The following is a 21,880-nucleotide window of genomic DNA, read 5'->3' on the forward strand; positions in this document are numbered from 1 at the left end:
GGCTGCAAAGAACTGCCCTCTCTCACCGGTTTAAGCTCCCCACGGGCTCCTGGTTAGGTTTTGTGGTAAGAGTTGATCACATATAGAATAAGGCTGCAGGCTAGAAAGCTTTGCATTGAGTTCTCAACTCATCCTAGACTCTAGATATGAGGGGAAGGTAAGCTGGGCTGTGGGAAGCTGGCACAGTAGCCTTGTGCTGCATGTGCTAGCACTGAAATGAAAGCAGCCAGTGTCCCGCATTACAAATGGAAGGGTGAATCCTCTGTAGCGCAAAGAGAGTACAGATCCTTCCTCTGAGAAGCACTTCTCTGGGGTATGGCACAGCCCCGTGTGTACCCCGTGCTTTCAGCAGAAGAGCTGCATTTGCTATGCAAACCCAGCTGTCTTTATGTCTTGTCTTTCCAGGTGATCTGCAAAGAATGGAGCAACCTTGCGGGGAAAAACTACATCATCCTGAATATGTCGGATAACATTGACTGTGTAAGTCAGTCCACGGAGATTTGCTGGCATGGGAGGAATAGTGCTGAGAGATGTGGAGGCAGGCGCAGCTCTTGCTGTGTGCTTTCACTACAAAACATTTTAAAAGCACTAATTCTCTAAATCCCTACAGAGGCTGTGGAGAGAAGGACAGAAATATTCCTGTTCCCCAAATGGGTAAAGAGTGGGTGGATTTCACTCAGTCTAGACCATGTCAGTTCCAGACTGGATTTTGACTAACTCCTGGCTGCTAGTTTGTGCGTGTTCACCTGGTTTATCAGGAGACATGAGAGCTTCTAACTGTGCACCTCTTGCTTACAGGCAGTGTGGCAGGATTGAGGTGTGACCCTTCCTCCTTGTCTTCTTTTTCCTTCTTTTCCTTCCAGGATATAGAAACATTCCTCTGATGGCTCAGAGGAAAAAGGATTCCCCACTTGCAGTGTGAATGGTTCAGTATCAAGCAGCTGTCTCTAAATCTTCCTTAAATGCCTCTTGTTCCCACCCTGTTACCTTGTGTGTTATCTGGGACTGTTAACTAGACGTGCTCTGCTAATCCACTGCCTGTCCATCCATCCCCGCAAAGCTGCAGTTAATTCATGAGCCCGGAGCCCCTTGTGGATCTCTGGTAAAAGGGCTCATTCACCTCTGCTGGGCCTTCTATCAGGCACTTTAAAACCAGTTGTGAAAGGCCTGGGGTCAAGGTGCCTTTCATAATTCTCAGAAATGATTACGAGCCTGACAGCCTGAGACCAAAATATTTCATCAGGGAGCCCCGTTCTGTCCTTGTGTGTCTGCACTCCTGCTTGTTGCAGCTCCTGCCGTGGGCAGAGGGGAGTGGTTTTGTTACTGCAGGGTGACCCTTCTGCACTGACCTGTTTCCTCTAGTGGTGAGTTTGTGGTGTGTGTTCTTGGGGCTCAAGGTGAAATATCTGGGGGCAGTGAAGGCAGGTGATTTACACCACAAAGCACGCTGACTGCTGTAGAGGCAGATTAAAAGTCAAGCCTCATTCCTCCTGACTTTAGGCAGACAGGTTTGCCCTTTGGAGAGTCATAAGTGTTTCTGTTGCAGTTCACAATTGCAACTCTGAAAACCAGTCCTTTTTCCTCCACATCCACCATTACTCTTTCTGCCATCTCTGTGGAGTTTAAGTGCTTATTAATTTTGCAAAACATGGTAGCTTCTTTATTGTGGTCTTGTGTTGTTTAAACCAGTGGAAGGGCAAGAGCTGAAAAGCAGACGTGGAGATGTCCCTTGACAAAACTGTGCCTTTACTGTTGGATCCTCAGTTCTGTCATGCTGAAAGAAGGAAGTGCCCTGGGATAGGCAGGCCTGAACTGTTTTTCTACTTGATTTCATGTTTCAAAAAACTTCCCAATGGGTGATTTGTACTTTCCTCCCCTTTATTCTAAGGGACACTTGTCAACACACGTATTTAACACGAACATTGCTTCATTCCCTGTCTCCCATTACCACTTTGCATGGCTGAAATTGGAATCAAGCTCTTTTCCTTCCCACCACTGTTGGCACAGTTTGTTTCCTACCCATGGCAATTTGCTCACTTTGGGCAGGTCACCTGTCCTCTGCCTCCCCCTTTTGTTTTCTGGTTTCTGCATCCAAAGCCTGCGCTGTTGGGATTTCTGGGGCTGTGGGGCAGAACCTGCGCTGCAAGTGCTGTAGCTTAAATTAGCACGAGGGGATTTCTCAAATATTTCCTATGTTTTGATGCCATGATCTGGTGCAGTGCTGAGTCCCGCTGAGAAGCCGAGGGACAAGGAGGGCACCCAGCCCCTTGCAGAGTCGCACCGTGAGCTTCAATGTTCTCCGTGGCGCCAGGCTCTGGCCCTGTGCAGGGCCGATGTCTGTATTGCAGGGTTAGGCTGGCAGCTTAACTAACTCCTGGGAAGCTCCATCTTCCTAATGGGCTCTGGGCAAGGCAGTCGCTTCAGTCCCTCTCGGCACATCTCCCACTCAGTATACCTGGGAACTGTGCCCAGGAGAGCACTGCAGGATCTCACCTGACACTGGCACCTGGGTATACGCTGGGAGGTGACCTCCACATGGGCTCACGTGCGTTCAGAGGAGAATCCATCAGCGCTCTACAACGTCATGGGGAAAGCAGAGGAGAAATATCTCACGCCCGTTGTCCCCCTGCTCTTGGGCTAAGCTTCTCCCCTTTTCCCCCGTGTCCTCCAAATGCAGCTGCAGGCCGGCAGCAGGAGCCACGGCTGCTCAGCACCACGCCGCATCCCCGCACCGCTGCCCCGGGCTCCCCGGCAGCACCCGCAGCCTGGCGAGACGAGGCGCCGGCAGGCCCGTGTGAGCCAGGCCGCAGCCAGCGGTGTCTCTTCCAATTAGGCCCTTTTCGGCACAGGCCTGTGCCTGCCCTGAGCGCTTCGGATTGCCATGGCAACGAGAGCTCTCCATTTTATTAATCATCTGTGCGGCCTTCGGGTTGACATGGCAACCGGAGATAAGAATAGAAACGCACGAGTGGGAAAAGCGGCGAAGGAGCCCGCCGAGGGATGGCTGGAGCACGGCAGGCTGAGCTGCGCCCGCTGACCGGCGCTGGCCGCGGGGAGAAGCCTGGCTGATTCCTGCCTTACGTGGTGGTGGTGGTGCTTCACGGTCCCTGCGTGTTGGATTTGGCGTGGTGCGGGGTGTATGGCAGCCGCAGGAGCCCGGCAGGAGGGTTGGTTGGTGTGTCCTGGGAGCGTTGCACCAGGTTTAGCGTTGCTGGCTTTCGGTGTGCCTGGCACAGGGGTTTTGGCCGCACAGCCACGCCAGCCCTGCGGTGCTACACCTGCCCCCTTCCCACCGTGCGCTCACTGAGGTCCCTTTCCCGTGGCAGGAGGAGTTTCGGCTGGAGAGGGGTCCCCAGCTGTTGGCGCTGGTGGAGGACGCCTTCTCCAGACAGACGGACGGACTGCAGGACCGCTGGCTGATCTCCCTGAGCAAGCCCAATGAGAACGAAAAGCACTTGCTAATGACACTGGCAGGGGAACAGGGTAAGTGCTGGGAGGAGGAGTCTTCCTGTCATGGGGTTGTTTTTAGGGGGCTCTCAAACAGAGGTGCTTAGCCGTGTTGAAAGGAGCTTTTGCTCTCCTGTCCCCTTCAATCCCACCAATTCCCAGCGTTAAATGGGCTTGAGGGATAGAGTGGGCTCTGAGGACTTAAGACCCTTTTTCTTCACATCTTTCTTCTGGCTTGTCCCTCGCTGCTTGCACCAAGCTCTCTTCTGCACTTTGCTTCCTGCTTCGCTCCCTCCCTGGATTGCCTTCACACGTCTCCTTCCTCACCATGCTTCTGCACTGTCCTCCATGAGCAGGCCCCTGCCATGGCAGGACACGACAGCCTGCTCTTAGGTCACTTCTTAACTTATCCCCGGAGAAACTAAAACCTACAATGAGAGGTGAATTGAGCTGGGGAATTTTAACACCTTCATCCCCTTCTGGTAGGAGCATGCTTCTCCTGTACTGCTTCTGCTTTATTCTAGAGGCCTCTAATGTTGACGTTGTGGCCAATATGAAAAAAGCAGTATTCTAAAATGCCCTAGAGTAGTAGGAATATAGAGCTAATGTTTAAATTATATTTGCTGTATCGATGCCTTAAAAAGCCCTTAGGCTGGACCATGTGCCAATGAAAAGGCTTTGGTAAGCATTTGGTCTTCTGAAATAAAGCCTTAAGAGAGGACATCTCCCTTCCTGGAGGGAAAAAAAAATCTGAGCAGCAGCACAGCCAACCTGGGACATATCCCTGAGTTTAGAAACCTCAGGAACCAAAGTATTTTCTGCTTTGAAGAGTTGTGCTTTTGTTCAGTTCCTCTTTTTGCTGCTTTGCGAGTGAATGTAGAAATGGGCCTCAGCCTCTAAATCCTCCCGGACTGCTCACGCTTGCCTGGCTTGGAGAACAACCCAGGAACTGCTGGGGAAGGAGGGTCCCAGGAGGGGCTGGCTCAGTGTGCGCCGGCGACTCCCTGGCTAAAGCAGTTTCCTGCTGGGACTGGAGCTGTTACAGCACACCTCTTGCAGCCTCTGCTGTTGTGCCAGGGATGCTGCTTTGCCAGGGTGCCCTGAAGAGCAAAATGCACCTGCTAAAGGATGCAGTAGGTAAGCATGGGGCTCTGTGGGAATGTCCTAAGTGCTGCAGCTCAGGATCAGAGCAGGGCAGCTGGATCGGGCAACATAGGCACCTGCCTCCGTGACTCTTCGGATGCTGCTGCTCACAGAGCAGACGCAGATCCTGAGAGCTTCTGTGGCTGTTGGAATGGTACCTAGGTGCCTGCTGTATCAGTTCATGCCTTTTTTTTTTCCTCCTTTAAGGAGCGTAAGGAGCTTGGTTATGGTCCTTGCATTCTTTTGGCCTCCTAACATAAAGCCAACGAATAAAAATGTGTGTTCCTCTTCCTTCATCCTGTTGGGGATTTTGAGTACATCTTAACCGAGTTAACGTGAGCTGAAAAAGCAGCACTGATCCCTCCCTCTCCTTCTTTGCAGGTGTCATCCCTACAAAAGATGTTCTCATGGCACTGGGAGATGTTAAGAGAAGCTTAGCTGAGGTGAGAGCCTGTCTGCCTGCATCCATCCTTTAAGACTGGCTATACAATTAAAATAAGTACCTTGCAAACTGGGAGCACATCTCAGTCTAACCGAATGTTGAACCCACAGCAGGCGCACAGATGAGTCAGACTCTTGGCAAACTCCCTTCTGTCCTCTCTGGTAGTTGCCAGATCATCAAATGTCTGCTCCCAGTAAGAGAGTAGCTGTGGGTTATTCCCTCCCTGCTTTTCTGGCTTAGTTTTGAAGCCGCTTTTCATAAATTCATTTTGTTGGGATACTTGGTTTTATACTTTCCACACTCTTGCCTGTGGTGATGTGGGTGCTGCAGAGCCCCAGATTCACTGCTGCTCACCCCACAGCTGATTTACACATGCTGGCTGCTCCCATTTGCTCAGTCTTTGCTGGAGGAGGTGGGAGAGGTGCATTTACTAGGTGTGACACGTTCTCACACAGTCCTCCTGCAATCCCAGGGTCTGCATTTCACTCCTTAGGAGGAAGACAAGAACTGTCTCCACAAGGGCAGGCAATGGATGCCAGATTCCACTGCCAGCTGCCAGTAGTCCTCACGAATTCACTTTTACCCATAGGCAGCTTGGAAGAGAGCAGAGATGAGAACAAAACAGTCCTGTGATCTCTGACTTTCCCCCTTAGGCACTGATTCTCTTTTTTTTTTTTTTTTTAAACATTCCTGGAGTAATTCTGCTGACTTCAGCAGCAGAATTGGGCCACTACCTTGCTAGATGTCTGCTCCCAGGTTTTTCCCTGACCTAACAAACTGGTGCAGTTACACAAAGCAAATTAAGTGCTCAGTGCGGTATTGATTGGCTTACACCAGAGAAAGTGCTAAAAGCCAACCCTGTGGAAATAGTGTGACTGAAGTATCAACACCTAGAACTGTCCAGAAAGACGGATTCGTGCTGGTGTAAGGTTAGACTTCTATGTGCAACAGTGCCCCTGTGTAAGCGTGCATCCTACCACAGTAGCTCCACTGCCTGCCTCTGGCTCTCCATCAATAATGGAACACCGCTCATTGCGCTGACCTTGCGCTAGCATGAGCTTGGGAAGAGGCAGGAGGATATTTTCTTACACCCATCATACTTGCTACTGAATTGACATGTAACCTGTTTGGAATGCACCAAGTCACAGGGAATGGCGTTGGGCTTTGCTGACAACCCCAAGAGAACTCTAAAACTTGGGTGGTTTCTGCCATAAAAGCCTCCCTGTCTCGCGCAATGGTGTGAGCCTTGTGCAGGCAGCCAAGGCAGGGTTGTGCCTACTGTCATTTGCTGATTTGTCAGCTCTCAGGGAAGATGGTGTTAAATTCAGTCGTGTTCCTTCTCATCACGTAAGACAGCGAACATCCTGGCTCCCTAACCCTGGCTTTTAGTTCCTCTGCCCACAGTGACAGTCCTGTACTTAGACCCTGGAAAGTCTGAACAGGATCCCACCTGATTTCAGGCCAGGGGTTTCAGTGTGCCCCTTCCTTCCTTCCAGATTGGCATCCAGAACTACTCGACCACCACAAGCTGTCAGTCACACCCCAACCAGACACGCAGCGATTATGGAAAGCTCTTCGTGGTACTGGTGATCATCGGATCCATCTGTGCCATCATCATTGTGCTGGGGCTCATATACAACTGCTGGCAGCGACGCCTGCCCAAGATGAAGAACATGGTGAGCACTGGGTGGGTGGGGAAGGTGGCTGGACTCTTATCCCTTGGGATTGGAAAATTGGGAGATTGTTTTCCCCTGTGCACCTTCTGGATGTAGCTGGATACACTGCTGGAGCAGCAAGAAAGCCTGTTTAGGGATAAGAGAGATGCAAACCTGTGGCTCTTGCTGTGCTCAGGACAGCTCATGTCTACTGTGAGGGCTGGGCCAGGAGTAAATGTGCCTTTTCCCACAGATGACCTGCAAAGTCCCCATGACCCTCATAGCCTGATCTAATTGTGCCTTTCAGCAACACTAGGACCTGTTCTCCTTTGTCTCCATTTGTGTTCCTCTCCTTCCTCTGCAGTCCCACGGCGAGGAGCTGCGCTTTGTTGAGAACGGCTGCCACGACAACCCCACCCTGGATGTGGCCAGCGACAGCCAGTCAGAAATGCAGGAGAAGAAGCCAAGCGTGAACGGTGGAAACACCATCAACGGCCCCGACAGCTGGGATGTCCTGATCAACAAGCAGGCGAGCGAGGATGTGGATGTGTTTGAGGAAGACACGCATCTTTAGAAAGACAAGAGAGAGCATCACCCCCCTTAAATACACTTGTCTCTCTCCTGTCTTAACTGGTGGACCTTGGGATCAGGTGGCTTCTCAGGAACTTTTTAAGGCTTGGGACAGGTCAAGTCTTTGGGCAAGTTTTCCCGATGGAAGTCCTGAGCCTGCATCTGAGGCTTGGAGCCAGGAGGATCACTGAACAGAGGGAAGCGGGAGGGGTGGGTGTGTAGGTCTCTGTGTGTGTGTTCCTATCAGTAGCACCAATGCTTTCATCACCTTTAAAGGCACTTACCGTAGCTCTCTGGTAGTGGCCGAAAGTGGCTGGGCTTGAGAAACAAGGAGGTGAGGCTAAGTCTGCCACCAGGAGCTCTGGGGAGTAAGTTCACTTTGGGAGTCCAGCTGGAGTTACGGCAGCCAGATCCTGACCTTGCTACGTCTGGATTTGTATCTGTGGAGCTGAGACGACGTTCAGTTCCTGCAGGTGCAGTAGAACCTGTGCACCATTCTGGATGGAGAGAGCCACAGTTTGTTTGATGTCCTGGGCAGAGTTTGCATTCCACACATGAAAAGAGTTTTTTGGTGTTTTTGTTTGGTTGTTTTTTAGCACTCTAGCATTCAGCTGCTGATTGGATAGGCCAATGTTTATATCTGGGAAGAACATCCTACTGTCATCTGTTTTTTCCTCACACCCTCAAAGAGCTTCTCTCTATCCCTTTTCCATTTCACAGCTCCAAGCTGAGCTTGCAAAGTTTGAGCACTTTACCCTTGCTTCACTGATTGCAGAAAACTTGGTGCCATGGTGCAGCATCTCAGCTGGAAACTTGCTTTAGGCTGGAGAGTTATTCAAAAAGGACATTTACCTGCCTCTTTCACCTAACAGCCTGTGAAATCAGCAGCAAAGTATCCCTTGTGTAAGTCTCAGTCCTAGATTGGCAGGCCTTTTCTACTCCTGTTCCATTTTCCAGGATAGTTTGGTTTCGGTTGATCTTTTTGAGGTAAATGTAAAGGCTATTGGAGTCTTTTAACAGGGAGAAAAGTGAAAACTCAGATAATTTTCTGGTCCTTTTATTTCCGTTTCAGGATCTTGCCTTGGGGTGTGAAGTGTTTAATGTCACATTGGTGTAAATCAGGGTAACATCTTTAAAATTGCTGCATTCAAACAAATGTAAAAGCCTGTTTAGATGAGATGAGAATCAGATCTAAGAGCTCCCCAATGAATGTTTCTCAGGCACGCCTCAGGCAACTTTGAGGCCCCAGCTCCCTGAAGATGTGTGATAAAAGGCACGTGAATATGCATAATTGTTCTCTGAGCCCTGCCTAAATCAAGACTCAGAACTGCTTTCAAGCCTGAAATCCCAGAACGTTTTTTCTCTCACTGAGGGATTGAGGGACTTGCTTCGGTCAGAGGCAACAGTATTGCTCTCTGTTTTGGTGAGCTGCTTGCTTGCTTACTGCAAGAGGCAGCTTTGCATTTGGTATTTAAGGGAACCTTTGTACAGAAAGACTCCAGATATGCAGCCTGTAAATCTATCCCTGTACATATACGTATTTTTAGCATGCTCATCCCTGATGTGAGTGCCTAAAGTCAAGGCACGAAAGAGTCTGTTGTTTCATTTTGCATAGCGCTTTGCATACAAACTGAATCACAGATCACCTCGATGTAGGACCAGGTCGATAGCAGTCTGTAACGGATTCAAGAGATAGCCTTTGGTTTCCTATCCAGATTCTAACTTTCAGTGTTTATCCTGCCTCCTTACCTTTCCCTGTGTTGTGTAGGAGATGGTGACCATCAGCTCCTTTTGTATCTTGGTAGAGTTGAAGAGATGCCCAGAGGAGTTCCCTCTCCTGCACCAGCAGTTGGCAACGGGTGGCTGGCAGGGGGGACAGTCCTCGTACGTGGATGGCCACGTGTGGCCCTTCGCTGACTGCCCCTTGGTGGTGGCTCCTGCTGAATTTGATGGGTCCGTGCAGTGAAACTGCACAGGTTCAGTGGCTGTGTTGAGGGCATTTGGGGGCTCATGGAATTAAACGCAAGTTGTTATGATACGGTGAGTAAATTTAAAGCATGGAGTTAAAATTTGAGTTTGTATAGCACTTAGCATAACGGGGCCTGGCATGGCTGTGGCCTTTAGGCAGTTTCACTGTATAAATGTTTCTAAGTCCAATAATCCTCATTAAATATGTTTTTATAACCCAGTGGCTATTAAAAAGATACAGCCACCAATCAGATGTGAATTAGCTCACCTGCAAAACACTTTCTTGGTGTACTTCATTGCTAGGAGCTGCTTTGCTGCCTCATTTTCTCTCTGCATTACTAATTCAGACAAACAACAATGTGCTGATAAAGTAATGCTTCTTGTTGGGCTCAGTACCTCCTGATTCTGTCAATGTCTTCAAACTTTAAAGAAAGCACCTGGGAGGCACTTGGGCTTGTTAATGAGCTAGCAAGTTCTCCTGGCTTGCTGCTCTGGTTTCTTACAGCCTGACTGTATTCCAGGGACTGTAGTGGACTCTTCTGAACCTGGAGTGCTCCAGGGTGTCTTGAGAGTGTCTAAGGGTGGCTGTCACGAAGGTGAGAACAATCTTCTGATGTCTCTGACTGGGTGCACTTAGCTGTATGATCTCAGTTTCTCTCTGGAAATCTACTGGCTAATACAATTTCCTTGTAGTCTGGTGATACTTTTTATACCTTTTCCATTTGTTTTTTCTCTGTATCCTTTTTTGCACTAGGCCAATCTTGTTAAGTCAATTGCACTGTTGTCCTCTCCTGCAAGCCCTGCAGATGGGTCATCTCCTGGTACCTGTGGGCTGGGAAGTGCTGTAGAGAGGCTGTCTGTAGCCCATTTCACTTTATTGTTCAGTGCTTGGGTTTCCAGCTCTGTACAGGGAGGATTTAAAAAGGAAGAGAAACTTTTGTTTTATCACTTGTAACGGGAAACTTTTCTATCAATTTAATGTAGTTAAACTTCTTTGTAACAAAGACTGTCAAAGCTGGACTGCTCAGAGTGGTGTGCCAGGCAACAGAGCAGATAGAGAAGACAATGTAATTCCTGGAAAACCCTTTTCCACCTACTAGGACTTCGCTGTAGTCCCATCTGCCAAACGTTTGACCGCACTGACACCTGGTGGCTGCTGGGAGTTGGAGACAAAAAAAATAAAACGGAACTTTTTTTCTCCCCTCTTATCTATGGATATTTGTTTGCTGTGACTTGCCTAGAACAGTCACCTGCTTTGCTCACGGGGTGTTGCTGGAGTTCCTTGTGAGCAGAGGGGCTGGCACCAGGCACGTGCGGGATGGTTTGTGTGAGGATGTCCCTGTCTGCAGAGCAATGAGATGGGACATTTCACGGAGTCACCAGTCTAGAGGCCCTGGACAGCCAGCCCAGGGTCACAGTTCCGTGTGCCCCCTTTCTCCTCCACTTGCCCCCTCTCCTCCCAGGAAACACGGCCAGAAGTCAGAGGTTCTGACTGGAACCGAAGGTGTTTCATCCAAGAGAGCAGCGGGGTGCTGGCGGGAGGAGCTCTGCCTCGGGAAAGTGGCGATTGCAGCAGCTGGATGCATGGCTGGGAGCAGAGCGACTTTCCACCTCTGTGGGACAGGGGCCAGATGTGGTCCGGGCTGGCCGTGCTGCAGCTTGCTTCCAGATGTTGCTGAGATGTCTAGAAGGGGGTCTGTAATGCAGGGTGCGTGTAGTACAGTGCGCTGGGACTTTGCATCCTACAGCCCCCCTCGCAGGGTGTTGAAACGCTGCGAGGACACCTGGTAACTGCTGGGCTGTGCAATATGTAACACGGGCTGAGCCCCTAGTTCTGGACACCACCTCAGGGCTCGCCCTGGGCAAAAGCTGTGGTGCGAGATGGAATCATGTATGGGTTATCACAGCGTGACCTCGGAGTGTGGCAGCAGTATCCCCCTGCATCCTCTGCTCCATGTTTCAGGAGTGTGTCCGTCCTTTGCTCCTTTTTCAGGACCATGTCCATCCTTTCAGGGTCGGCAGCAGCTCGGCCCTTCAGCCCCACCATCCATGGTGACTTCATCCTGGCTCATCCCTGCTGCCCGCCTTCGCTGTGGTGCTCTCCCAGCCTCCTCATAAACGCCCCAGCCGCGGTTGGAGATCACTTGGAAACACGTATTTGACCCTGAGGGCGCCAGACTTGGGTTTTTATTCCCTTTACAACAAAACTCAATAACTGGGTGCCTCAGCACCGAGCCGCGGGGGCACCGCGCCCCGCTGCCCTCGCTGCCCCTCAGGCCCCGGCCGTTGCTCCTCCGGGCCGCGGGGGGGCGGCGACGGAGCCTCTCTCCTCCCTCCCGGAGCCCTGTTTACATCCGGCACCGTTTCCGTCCCCTCCGGTCCCTCCCGGTCCTCTCCGATCCCCGGCCTCCCTTCCTCGGCCCGGCCCAGCCCGACCCGACCCGGCCCGGCCGCCCTCCGCCCGCAGGGTCAATGCGGCGCCGCCGCCCCGCGGCCTGTGCCCGGCCATGGACACCAGCGACCTGTTCACCAGCTGCAAGAAGGGGGACGTGAGCCGTGTGAGGTGAGCTGGGGGGACACGGAGGGGACGGGGGGGGCTGCAGCCGCTGCCCGCACCGTGTCCCCGGCTCCCCCCTCAGCCCCGGGGCGGGCCGGGGCTGCCCCGCAGCCGGGAGGTGGCTGGGGAGTGGAAGGGAGAGCTCGCTTCTGTATAAACACCCGCCAAAATTTGGGTGGTTGCAGGGTCTTCGCTGTTCTCTGGAGTTTGTTGTAACGGTTGCCTCGTTTCTTAAAATTCCGCCGTCGGGTGGCTGTATACGGGTGCTGTCTGTGGTAAAAACGTCCTTGCGGAGACCCCTCGTCTTCGGCTGATCTGTCTCTCCGGCTGGAAGCTGCGTTTGCAGCGGTAGGAAGCTGGATCTCTGGAAAGTGCTCGTCGTGGAGATACTCAGACGCCTCGTGGCGTAGGCTGTGGGGGTGTCTCCGAGATCCTGGGCTGCTCAGCCTCAGCCTGCTTGTGGTGCCGCCGGGTGGGCTGCGGGGCTGCAGGGCCGGCGGGTGCCGCGGGGCGAAGGCACAGGGTGACCCCGCACACACCTCCGCTGCCTCTCACGGCCTCTTTCTTTGCTCCTGTTTGATCCTTCCAGCTCCCAGCGCGTGGATCTTCCCAGGTAATCAGAAAGCGCCCCTCTGTTTCGAGGAGCTTCCTAACTTGGGAGAAGAAGGTCGGTGGGTGAGGTCTGGGAGATGTTTTGATCAGTTGTACGTTCGCGTTAGCTTAGTTTATTGCAAGCGCTAAGCTGCAGCTTGCTGTAGAAGGAGAGGCCCTGCAAATGACCTTGCAGAGGTTTTAGATAACCAGCAGGGAAGTGATAGTGGCGAAATCATCGGTCTGGGAATGCTGTCAAAGCAGAGACGAGCTCCGCATGGAGCCAGACAAAACGGGCTGAGTAGAAAGGATCTGCGTCGTTTGGGGTTTTGGATGTAGTCACAGGAAACTGAAGTTTGAGGAAGGAAAGACAGAAGGAGTGGAAAAGGGAACTGATGTGGATGAGGAAAACAACTGAGAATCTTGGTGAGGGCTGAGGGGGACCTCTCCATGCGGCTAGGAGAGACACTGGGGCTGTAGTTGGGGGCAAGAGCCAGACAGCAAAGAGTTTGGTGTGCAAGGCAAAGGCTGGCTTCTAGAGGTGCCAAAGGGCAAGAGTTGGCAGCCTTTGGTATAGCATAAATGTGCAGGACGAGGAAGTGATAGGAATTAAGGGCAGTCTGGAGTGATACTGATGTTGTTACTCATGGTAAGAAAAGCTATAAACAGGGTAGGAGTCCAGCCTTGTCCTGTTGTAAATTTGGCTGCTTGCTTGTAAGCATCCAGGCTGGGAGCATTTAAAAAAAAAAAAAAAAGAAGGTACTGCTGAAGTGCCCATTCTTCTTTTGTGACTGTGGCCTTGTTATGGGTCAGCAGAAGGTTGATTTGATCCCCCTCTTCCCCTACTCAGCACCTAAGATTGAAGAAAGCTGTCAAGCCACGCTACAGAATGCTGTTCTTTGTTTGACTGACGTCCCTTCATCCCTAGATTGAATGCAAGATCTTGTCGTGCCTTTGGAAGTTACCACCCAAACTCACAGTTCCATCTTTTTAAAGAGAAGAACGTGTCTGAGTGAGCAACTGCATGAAGTTACGACTTTGCTCTCCCTTCTCTTCCAGGTACCTCCTTGAGCAGCGAGATGTGGAAATTAATGTCCGTGATAAGTGGGACAGTACGCCTCTGTGAGTCCTGCAACCCAAAGCACTGCCTGGGTGGGAGGGCAGGGCATTCAGAGCTCTTTTGCTCTCTCTGCATTAGAGCTAGGAGCTCTGGTACAAAATGTCTTAGGTTCTGCTTTGTGGGAGATTTGGCTGCATATTTCTGCTTCTCTCCTCTGTGGGTGCTGTGATAAATATGTCTTTGTCTCCCCATCTGAGTGACACTTGCTGGAGTTAGTGCTCAGAAGCATGGTTAATTTTGTGACGAAATGACCTGGATTGAGCAGTCTGTTCTTGGCCTGGCTATGCTTTTCTTCCAAGTCTATGTCATCTTACCGTGTCTTTTCAGGTAAAGGTGTGACCTGAGAAAATGCAAAGTGGCTGTGGGACCACTGTTTGTCTGGCAAGGTTGTGAACATGCAGTAGGTAGCGAAGAATCTCTATTCCAGTGTTGAGGAGGGTTGTACAAGCTTTTTACCTTCCTATATCCCAATTCCAAAGTGTACTTAAGCATCTGCAGTATATTTGGAGTATGGAATAACTTTGCAAAGTAAAAGTAGAGTCACATTTGCCTGTTGCAGTGCAGGTTACAGAATTCTTCTAGTCTGTAGGACAATTTAAGGTCCTCATAACAATGAATTAGAAAAGGCTTAGATTGTGAAAAGGAAAACAAAACCTATCACAAGCAAGACTTTGAGGGGTGGGTTTCCTGTCCATACAGTGTGGGTGCTGTTCCCTCATTGTCATAGCATGCAGCAGTCAGAAGGACATGCAAAGGAGCAAGGAGAATTCAGTGGAATTGCTGAGTGCCTGTGAAATGAACTCCGTTAAAACGAGGAGGCAGATTTGGCAGCTAGTGGTGCAACAGAAGATGCAAAACCCAGACTGGGACCTTGAGATCTCCTTGTAGGACAGCAGTGCCTATGAGTGCTGGAAACAGATCCTGCTTAGTCTATTGTTTGGGTCAGACTTGCATGCTATTCAGGAACAATTCCTCACTTCCATGAGGAGACATCTTTTAAGCTTATCACGGATGGCTCAGTGCTGAGGTCTGCATGTTGTGGTGTGCCCAAACACTGAATTTTGCTTCCTATTTTATCTCTAATTTTCCTTTCTCTTGTTATTGCTAGGTATTATGCTTGCCTCTGTGGACATGAGGAGCTTGTACGCTATCTTCTAGCCAATGGTGAGCAAAAGTGTCCTGGTTATCTTGCTCCCTACTGGTCTGTAGGGATTATATATTGTTCTAACTGTACCTTGTGGAAACTTCTAGTTTAATGAACTATCTAATCAGTAATCTCAGGCTTCAGGGAAGCTTTCTGTGATGGCTCAAGAGACATCATGACTTTCTGAAATCACAGCTGATGTTTTAGAAGGGTGCATTGCTATTAGGAGTACATTGGTGTAAGAATTGTATTTCATCTGAAGAACTGTCCATATAAAACCTTTTTGCAGTCTTCTGATAGCCTTGCTTCATACACAGGACTTGAAGGTGAAAAGCAAGGACTTTTGCTAACCTGAATCAAAGCAAGGCAAACCATCCAGGCAGTGTCTGCCCCTTTGGTTCTTGGCACCCAAGTTCCCTTCCACAGTGGTGGCACTGTGCATTCTGGCAGAGGAATCAGTGTGCAGAGTGAGATCTGGAATATTTGTTTCTCTCGCTGCATTCAGTGCACTTTAATCTGCCACTCATGTACTTCTAAAATAGGAAAATGCAAGTGCCCTTCAAATTTGTAATAGATTCTAATCTAAAGAGGCGTCTTTTGTCCTCCTGTTAAAAGTCCAAAAAGTGATTGTACTATTTGTACAGAGATATTCTTTTCCCCAGAACGTTGCTGGAATCATACTGAGTGGCTTATTACCAAAGTCAATTTAAATGAGTCATGACGTCTTCAGAAAGGAATTATGTGGTGGGAGTATGGCTTTAGGTTATGCACGTGTAGCGGGAATTTAATTTCCGTATTTGTGCTCAGTAGCACAGGAGATCACAGCGAAACATGTCATCAGCTGAAAATCATATTTGCTTAGTGACCGTTCAGGGACACATGAAAGACGTAAGTCTGCCCTCTGGCATGTACCTGTTGTCGTTTTGCAGGAGCAAAATGTGAGGCAAACACTTTTGATGGGGAACGTTGTTTGTATGGAGCTTTGAGTGATGCCATCCGACGTCTGCTGAAGGAGTACAAACAGATCACAGCGAAGTGCATGAAAAGAGACTACTATGATGTCTTCCTACAGCGGTAAGCAGATGGGCCAGCTCCGTGTGCAATGCATTCTGTCATCCTTCCGTAGCTGTTAACCTGCATATTCAAGCTCTCTGTTAAGGGCCGATTTGCAAGGCAGATGATCAGAACCTTATCTCATTCCCGTGCACGTGGGGCTTCCTAGGGGCACATGTTCCTGTGTTGCCCTAAAGGCTGACTTCCAGGTACACATGCACTGAAAATACAGCCTTCAGGTACAGATTCCAGAGCCAACAGCAAATTTGTCTTTCTAACGCAGAAGCATTAGACTGTCATCCTTGACTGTCAGACCTAAATCAGGTCACCAAAACTACACCAGCAATTTAGGATAAATGACAGCTAAAATTAAGTTTCTGGCCTAAAGTACTATAGCCCACAACCAAGGTGATAATAGGTGTCTCATTTCTGAGATACTCAGTTTGGGGCTTCTTAAGATGCTCTTATAGGTATGTTGCTCAGTTCTTTCTTTTTGTTCATTAACATTTAATTCAAATGTGTTAATTTTAAGATGTTTCTGAAAGTTGCCTGTCACACCATGTAGTCTTAGCCTAGAGCTCAAAAAGAAGCCTAACTTGCTCTACGAGTAGAGGAATAGTGTCAATCTTTCTCTCTTGCTGTTTTTCTACCCTGGACGTTCTTACATTATTACACAAACATATTTTTTTTTTTAAATTGGAATGACTTTAAAAAAACAACAACAACAACAAACACAACAAACCACACAGATTTCAGCATCTGTATCTTCAAAATTGGAGAGAAAGCAAGTCCTGGAAAGATCTGAAAATCTTCCCATTACTACAGAGTCCTAATTTCTAAAGCCATGAGAAAAGAGTGGAGGAAGGAAACTCATTTGTCTAACTAAAATAAGATTCTGCCTTATGTGGAAGTAGAGTTTTGCAGGGTGATCTGTCACTTCCCAATGAGTTCATGGCTCAGATAATGCAAGGTTACGCATGAAAACCAAAATGTGCTGTTTTCCACTTCTCATTCCAAACAGACTTAGCATTGAAATTGAAACAAAGGGCAACGGTAGGGGGGGCAAAAAATTAACACCTAACTGTTTTTATTTCGTTTTTGACAAGACAGTAGTAGGAAGGATGTAGTGGCAGGAGCTTGAGATCAGCATTCAGGACCCTGCTGTGATATCATCTGCTTGCGTGACCCCCACACCTTTCTGTGCATCAGTCCTGCTCTCTAAAGGGAGCATGGTGCTTATTTCTCCTGCCTCATTCGTGAGGGATGTTTGTGAGGATATTAATGCAAGAGGTGATGGGTGTTAGGAAACACTGGTGAGGGATGCCAAAGATGTTTTAAGTAGCAATCTTATTTTTCTCCTTTTCAGGAATGAGGGTATGGGCTTGCAGACATAAACAGGGCTTCATCTGTTATGTGGTAATTGCCTGTATTTCATGCCCGTAACATCCTTCCTTCTTCTAAGGGTGTGTGATCTCAAGTCCTTTCCTGTTTGGTGCATGGTTAATACATGCACACTGACAGTGGCCAGGGAGCAGGAAAGTTGCACCTTATCTTGTGGCAGGGCAATTGGTTTATGAAAATGTGTGCTTATGTAGGTCATGGACAAATGCTGCTTGTCGTATGACAGTTTAAAAGTAGGATTAACCTTTAGAAGATGTATTTGGGGGCAGCTAGTGCCTCTTATAAAATCCTCTGCCTGTGTTCAGGGGATCCCCTGAGGCAGGAAAGTCCTTCCTCAGTCTACTTTTTACATATACTATGTATTAATCATACACAGGTCAGGTAAGTTTATAACTTTTTCAAATTACTTTTACCAGGAAACATTAAAACTGTCTGATTTGATAAAAGGCATCTAGGCAAAGCAGTCTGTCTTTAAACTCTTTCCCCCCTACACTCTGTGACCTGCTGTTCATTTGGAGCCGTGTCTCCCACCAGCTCTGCTCCATTCTCTCCTTTTTCGTGTTGCAGCAGATTTCCCCTCTCTTTGTTCCCTACAGGTTGCTGGAGCAGGGTTACCAAAGCGACATCGTTTTCATTGTTCACGGCAAATCCTTCTGTGCCCACCGCTGCATTCTCAGCGCTCGCAGCGCCTACTTTGCAGAAATGTTCGAGACCAAGTGGAAGGGGAAGAACATGATAGTGTTGAAGCATCCACTGGTGAGTAGGGCTGTGCTTCCAGCCTTTCTTTTCCTGTTTCAGCGGGGTGAGAAAAGTGAGTGGGAAGGATGGTCTGAGGGTTAACTTCCGCAGTGAGTGGCTCCTGCAGCTCAGAATGACCCTAGGCAAGAAGGACTTGTGAAGGCACTTTATGCATATAATAGCATCTTATTCGAATAACAAAAGGCTGTAAGGCTGCATTTGTTCCCTCTGTCACAGGCTCAAACATAGCTTAATTAATTGCAGTAGCAGGTAGCTGTTACCATCTGCCAGCTGCGTCATAACTCCTCTGTGAGTTGAGTCGCTCTAATTCCTGGTGGACAGGTGGTCTCTAGTGAAGACATAACCTCCATAATTGGTACTAATTGAGTCCCTTTTGTTGCCTTTACAGCAAGAACTAAACAGGCCCTAAGTACATTCCATCCATTAATCACCAATACTCTGGCATACGTTTCTCTTGCTTGATTGTGGCTGTGCAAAACCTCTCATGGCAAACATAGATCCAGTTTCTCAGGACGTTACGTAGTGTTTCTCCTTTCTCTTTGCACAAGAACATAGCTGTCCTGTCAAATTAAGAGGGGTTGGAAATATTTGTGACCAGTAAAAGAGGGGATTTTACAGAGTGTGTGTTATAACTGTGTCTTCGGAGCACTTGCATTAGTCAGGTCCTGTCCCCTAGGCACATGGATTAGTATCAGCTGATACATTTAAAGAGCAGTGTAAACCAGGTGGAGTGCCAGCATCAATTATGCAAGGAACATAGAAATTAGATATTCAGACTGCCGTGTCTGAGTTGCCGTTTCTGTGTGTGTGTGTTTTTTTCCCCAACTTGTTCAGGATCATGTTGGTATCCAGGCAAGATTCAAGCTTGTTAAATGCCTGGGAATTCTAACAGTAACTTTCTCATGTTTTATTTTAGATTAATCCAGCAGCCTTTGGCTCTCTGCTGCAGTATCTGTACACAGGTAAATGATTTACTGTCTAGTGCATGTATACGTGGCTGGTGGGTTGCTGTCTGTGCCTCTGCCATAGCATAGTTTGGGTGGCACAGGCTTGCAGACAGGCATGTTTGGGTACATGAGTTGCCAACACATCCTTTCTGCTGGCAGAAGGGGAGAATGTGAGCAATCCACGGATCTTCCAAGTTGTTTGTACCTCTTGCCAGTTGTTGTCCTGCCAGTAACTATACAGTCAATTAAAAAAAAATCAGCTTTGACTGATTGGGTGGATGGATGCGGAGAATGTATTTTTAACTTAGAGAAGGTAAATTTATCATCTGGGGTAACAATCTCTACAGTTGTTGAAAACCCAGGTTTCCACATAGGGCATTTTCAGTCTGGCAGACCTGAGCAGTGTGTGCTGAATGCTTTGACTACTTGCTGATATTTTTTTTCTGAGCAGCAGTGGATCATAAGCCTTCAATCAAAATGCCAAATGTTGTATTGTACGCATGTTGAGTGCTGAGCTATTTTGGGCCAGGAGGTGGTGCCAGAAAATAACTGTATCTTCAGGGCTGTCTCCCCAGTTCAGCGTTTTCAGAAATATTCCTCATAACATTTTCAGTGATGGTAAAAGATTCCAGGGTTACAGCTTATGAACCTAAAGTGTTTTCTGACCCCAAACCAGTCATACATGATGCTATTGTGCTGCTCTATTTTTATTTTTTTTGAGAGAATTAGGTGCATTTTTGTATAAGCCTGTTACGTCTTTGGTTTCTTGAATGGAGCTGTTAGGATAGGTGCTGGAAAGTGGGAATATGAATCAGATGCCAAGCTGAGATGGGGGTGGGCTAGCAGATCTTAGCTTCTTGGAATGAGTTGTAACTGGACACTGAAAGGTGAGGTGACGTATCTAATTATTGCATTTCTGTGCCATCCAGTCTTCAGTCCTTGAATTTACCATTTTTACAGCTAAGTGATATGGGTTAAAAGAGCTGTCTGAATTTCTTCTTGACAGGTCGTCTCGATATTGATGTAGAATATGTAAATGATTGCAAGAGATTAGCCAAACAGTGTCGGCTGCAAGACCTCATAGATGACTTGGAGACCAAATGTAAAAAAGTCTATGAATTTGGTAAGCATTTTATGTGCTGTTGTCTCTGCTGTGCATGTGTGTACTTTCAAGGAGAAAGAGGAAAGCGTGATGGTGGATATTTCATGGTGGCCCCCTTGGGGCTTCCAGAACATGATTCTGTTGTGGAATCCCCATGTTTGCGTGGTAGTTTTCAGTCACAAGTTCTCTGTGGGGCAGCTGTAGTGGTTTCTGGCATGTGCATGTTTATCATTTACATTGAATGTTTTCATTATAGTAGAGCAGCCATGGCAGCAGGACTTTGCTGTGGCTGCCAGCCATTCAGTGCAACACTATGGGGTATATTGGAAAGTGCCTTTCAGCAGAGAGCTTATTTAAATCCCTGGGGGGATAAAATATGTAGAATTGGAAGTCCTTTTCTGCATTTAGTTGACTCCTAACCAAAGTAAAACATTTGATAATTGGTTCAAAATGGATGCAGAAAGAGATACAATACTTTTAAAAACAGAGAAGTATTTCTGAAAGGATGTGTGTATTTTTAACACGTGTATGTGCCAAATGTTAAATGATTCAATCCTCTATTTAAGGGCTTTTTGTTATCCAGAAAGCTTGTGATCTAGTCATGACATCAGCTTGTTGCATGAAAACCAACAGTTGGAGTTTATCATTCATCTCCTTAGCTCAAGAAAAAGGACACGTGAAGAATCAAAACAGCACAAGTAGGGCAAAGCAGTGTTAATCATTAAATAACAAAAAGGTATCTGGTAACAAAACCTTCGGGCTGAAAAAATCTGATTCTCATTTCATGCTCTGAGTTAACTCCTTTGCTTCAACCAAGTGAGTTTTATTTCGAGAAGGTAATGTAGTTTGTAGCTTTTAAGTCAATAGCATCTTTTTCCTTGATCTAAGAGGTGAGGGTGTAGCTATTCCAGCTTTCCCTTTTGAATTACAAGTTCTGATTGTTCAGCCTCCTAAAGTTGCAGGGCTTAACAAATAGAGATAATATTCTGACTCAAGAAATTCCTCACCTGCAGATCGCGTGGAAGATATTACCATGTATATGTCTCCCCTTAGCCATGTGCAGTTGTTTGGTGGTGGTGGGATACTAGGGTACAACAGTACAGCTGTTCCCATATAGACCAGGCTACAAGTGGAAGCTGTGTCATAAGTCTTACCTTAGCTGTGTAAACACAAATGTTAACATACATCTGCAGAGATGAGAAATGTATTTCTTGGTTTCTTTTTATGAGTAAGTGTTAAGATGTCAATCTGTGTATTAAATGGTTGGTGGAAAAGAGGAGTGGTGGAGAATACTAGAAGTGGAAAATAAAAATTGCTTAGGCAATCAGGTAACAGAATTGTCCTGTGGTATCTTTTGATATCAGAGTAATCCAGGGAGATGCAGGAGATCCTTTTTTTTTTTTTTTCTCCCAGGGTCTAGCTGAGACCCCGAAGGTGAGCATTCTACCTTAATACATTAAATCAGAATCTCATATTAAATTGTGGGAGGAAAGTAAAGCGAATAAATTTCTGGCTGTCTGAAGCCACTCATTGGCAACTTAAGGATCATAAAGTCCAGTGGTTAAATTAGCAAACTGCCAAACTCTTGACTTCTTGGCAGGCTCAAAAATGCAAAATGGTGAAGTAACGTTTCAGGGTGCTTGGGAGTTCCAGGTGCAAGCTGTGCTTGCAAAAGTGATAAAAACCTTCTGGGTGGCAGAGAACAAATCATTTAATTTCCTTGCTCTTTGGCAGGAAAGAGCTGTTCTTCATATCTAAGGTCTGACAGAAGACATAATCAATGTGTTTAAAGCACTGATGGAAGTCCTAGGCTTAATTTTTATTCACAACAGGTTGAATTCAGTGGAATAGACAGAACTGCTGATAGGTCTGTTGAATGTTTTGTCTCCTATCAGATCTCATGTGGAAGCCAGGAGAACTTGTTGATTCTCCAGAAAATAATACATACAAGAATAATAGACGTTAAAAATGGGAAAGATCT

General features: G+C 47.7%; 2 protein-coding genes across 2 annotated transcripts in view; both read left to right on the forward strand.

Annotated features, from left to right (window-relative positions):
• The window catches only part of PODXL2 (podocalyxin like 2), a 30,139-nt gene extending 19,706 nt beyond the window's left edge, over positions 1-10,433 (forward strand). Inside the window, exons 4-8 of the mRNA XM_080606073.1 lie at positions 406-480; positions 3,327-3,483; positions 4,972-5,033; positions 6,529-6,708; positions 7,052-10,433. Of these exons, the coding sequence (XP_080462199.1) occupies positions 406-480; positions 3,327-3,483; positions 4,972-5,033; positions 6,529-6,708; positions 7,052-7,261 (684 nt within the window). The 3' untranslated portion in view covers positions 7,262-10,433. The remainder of the gene's footprint in view (positions 1-405; positions 481-3,326; positions 3,484-4,971; positions 5,034-6,528; positions 6,709-7,051) is intronic.
• A 145-nt stretch (positions 10,434-10,578) lies between these two features.
• Positions 10,579-21,880, forward strand: part of ABTB1 (ankyrin repeat and BTB domain containing 1) — a 30,083-nt gene continuing 18,781 nt past the window's right edge. Inside the window, exons 1-7 of the mRNA XM_080606096.1 lie at positions 10,579-11,788; positions 13,433-13,495; positions 14,602-14,657; positions 15,567-15,711; positions 17,688-17,847; positions 18,767-18,812; positions 19,804-19,920. Of these exons, the coding sequence (XP_080462222.1) occupies positions 11,733-11,788; positions 13,433-13,495; positions 14,602-14,657; positions 15,567-15,711; positions 17,688-17,847; positions 18,767-18,812; positions 19,804-19,920 (643 nt within the window). The 5' untranslated portion in view covers positions 10,579-11,732. The remainder of the gene's footprint in view (positions 11,789-13,432; positions 13,496-14,601; positions 14,658-15,566; positions 15,712-17,687; positions 17,848-18,766; positions 18,813-19,803; positions 19,921-21,880) is intronic.

The sequence above is a fragment of the Anser brachyrhynchus genome (genome assembly GCF_964034855.1).
Source record: "Anser brachyrhynchus genome assembly, chromosome: 10".
Classification (NCBI taxonomy): domain Eukaryota; kingdom Metazoa; phylum Chordata; class Aves; order Anseriformes; family Anatidae; genus Anser; species Anser brachyrhynchus.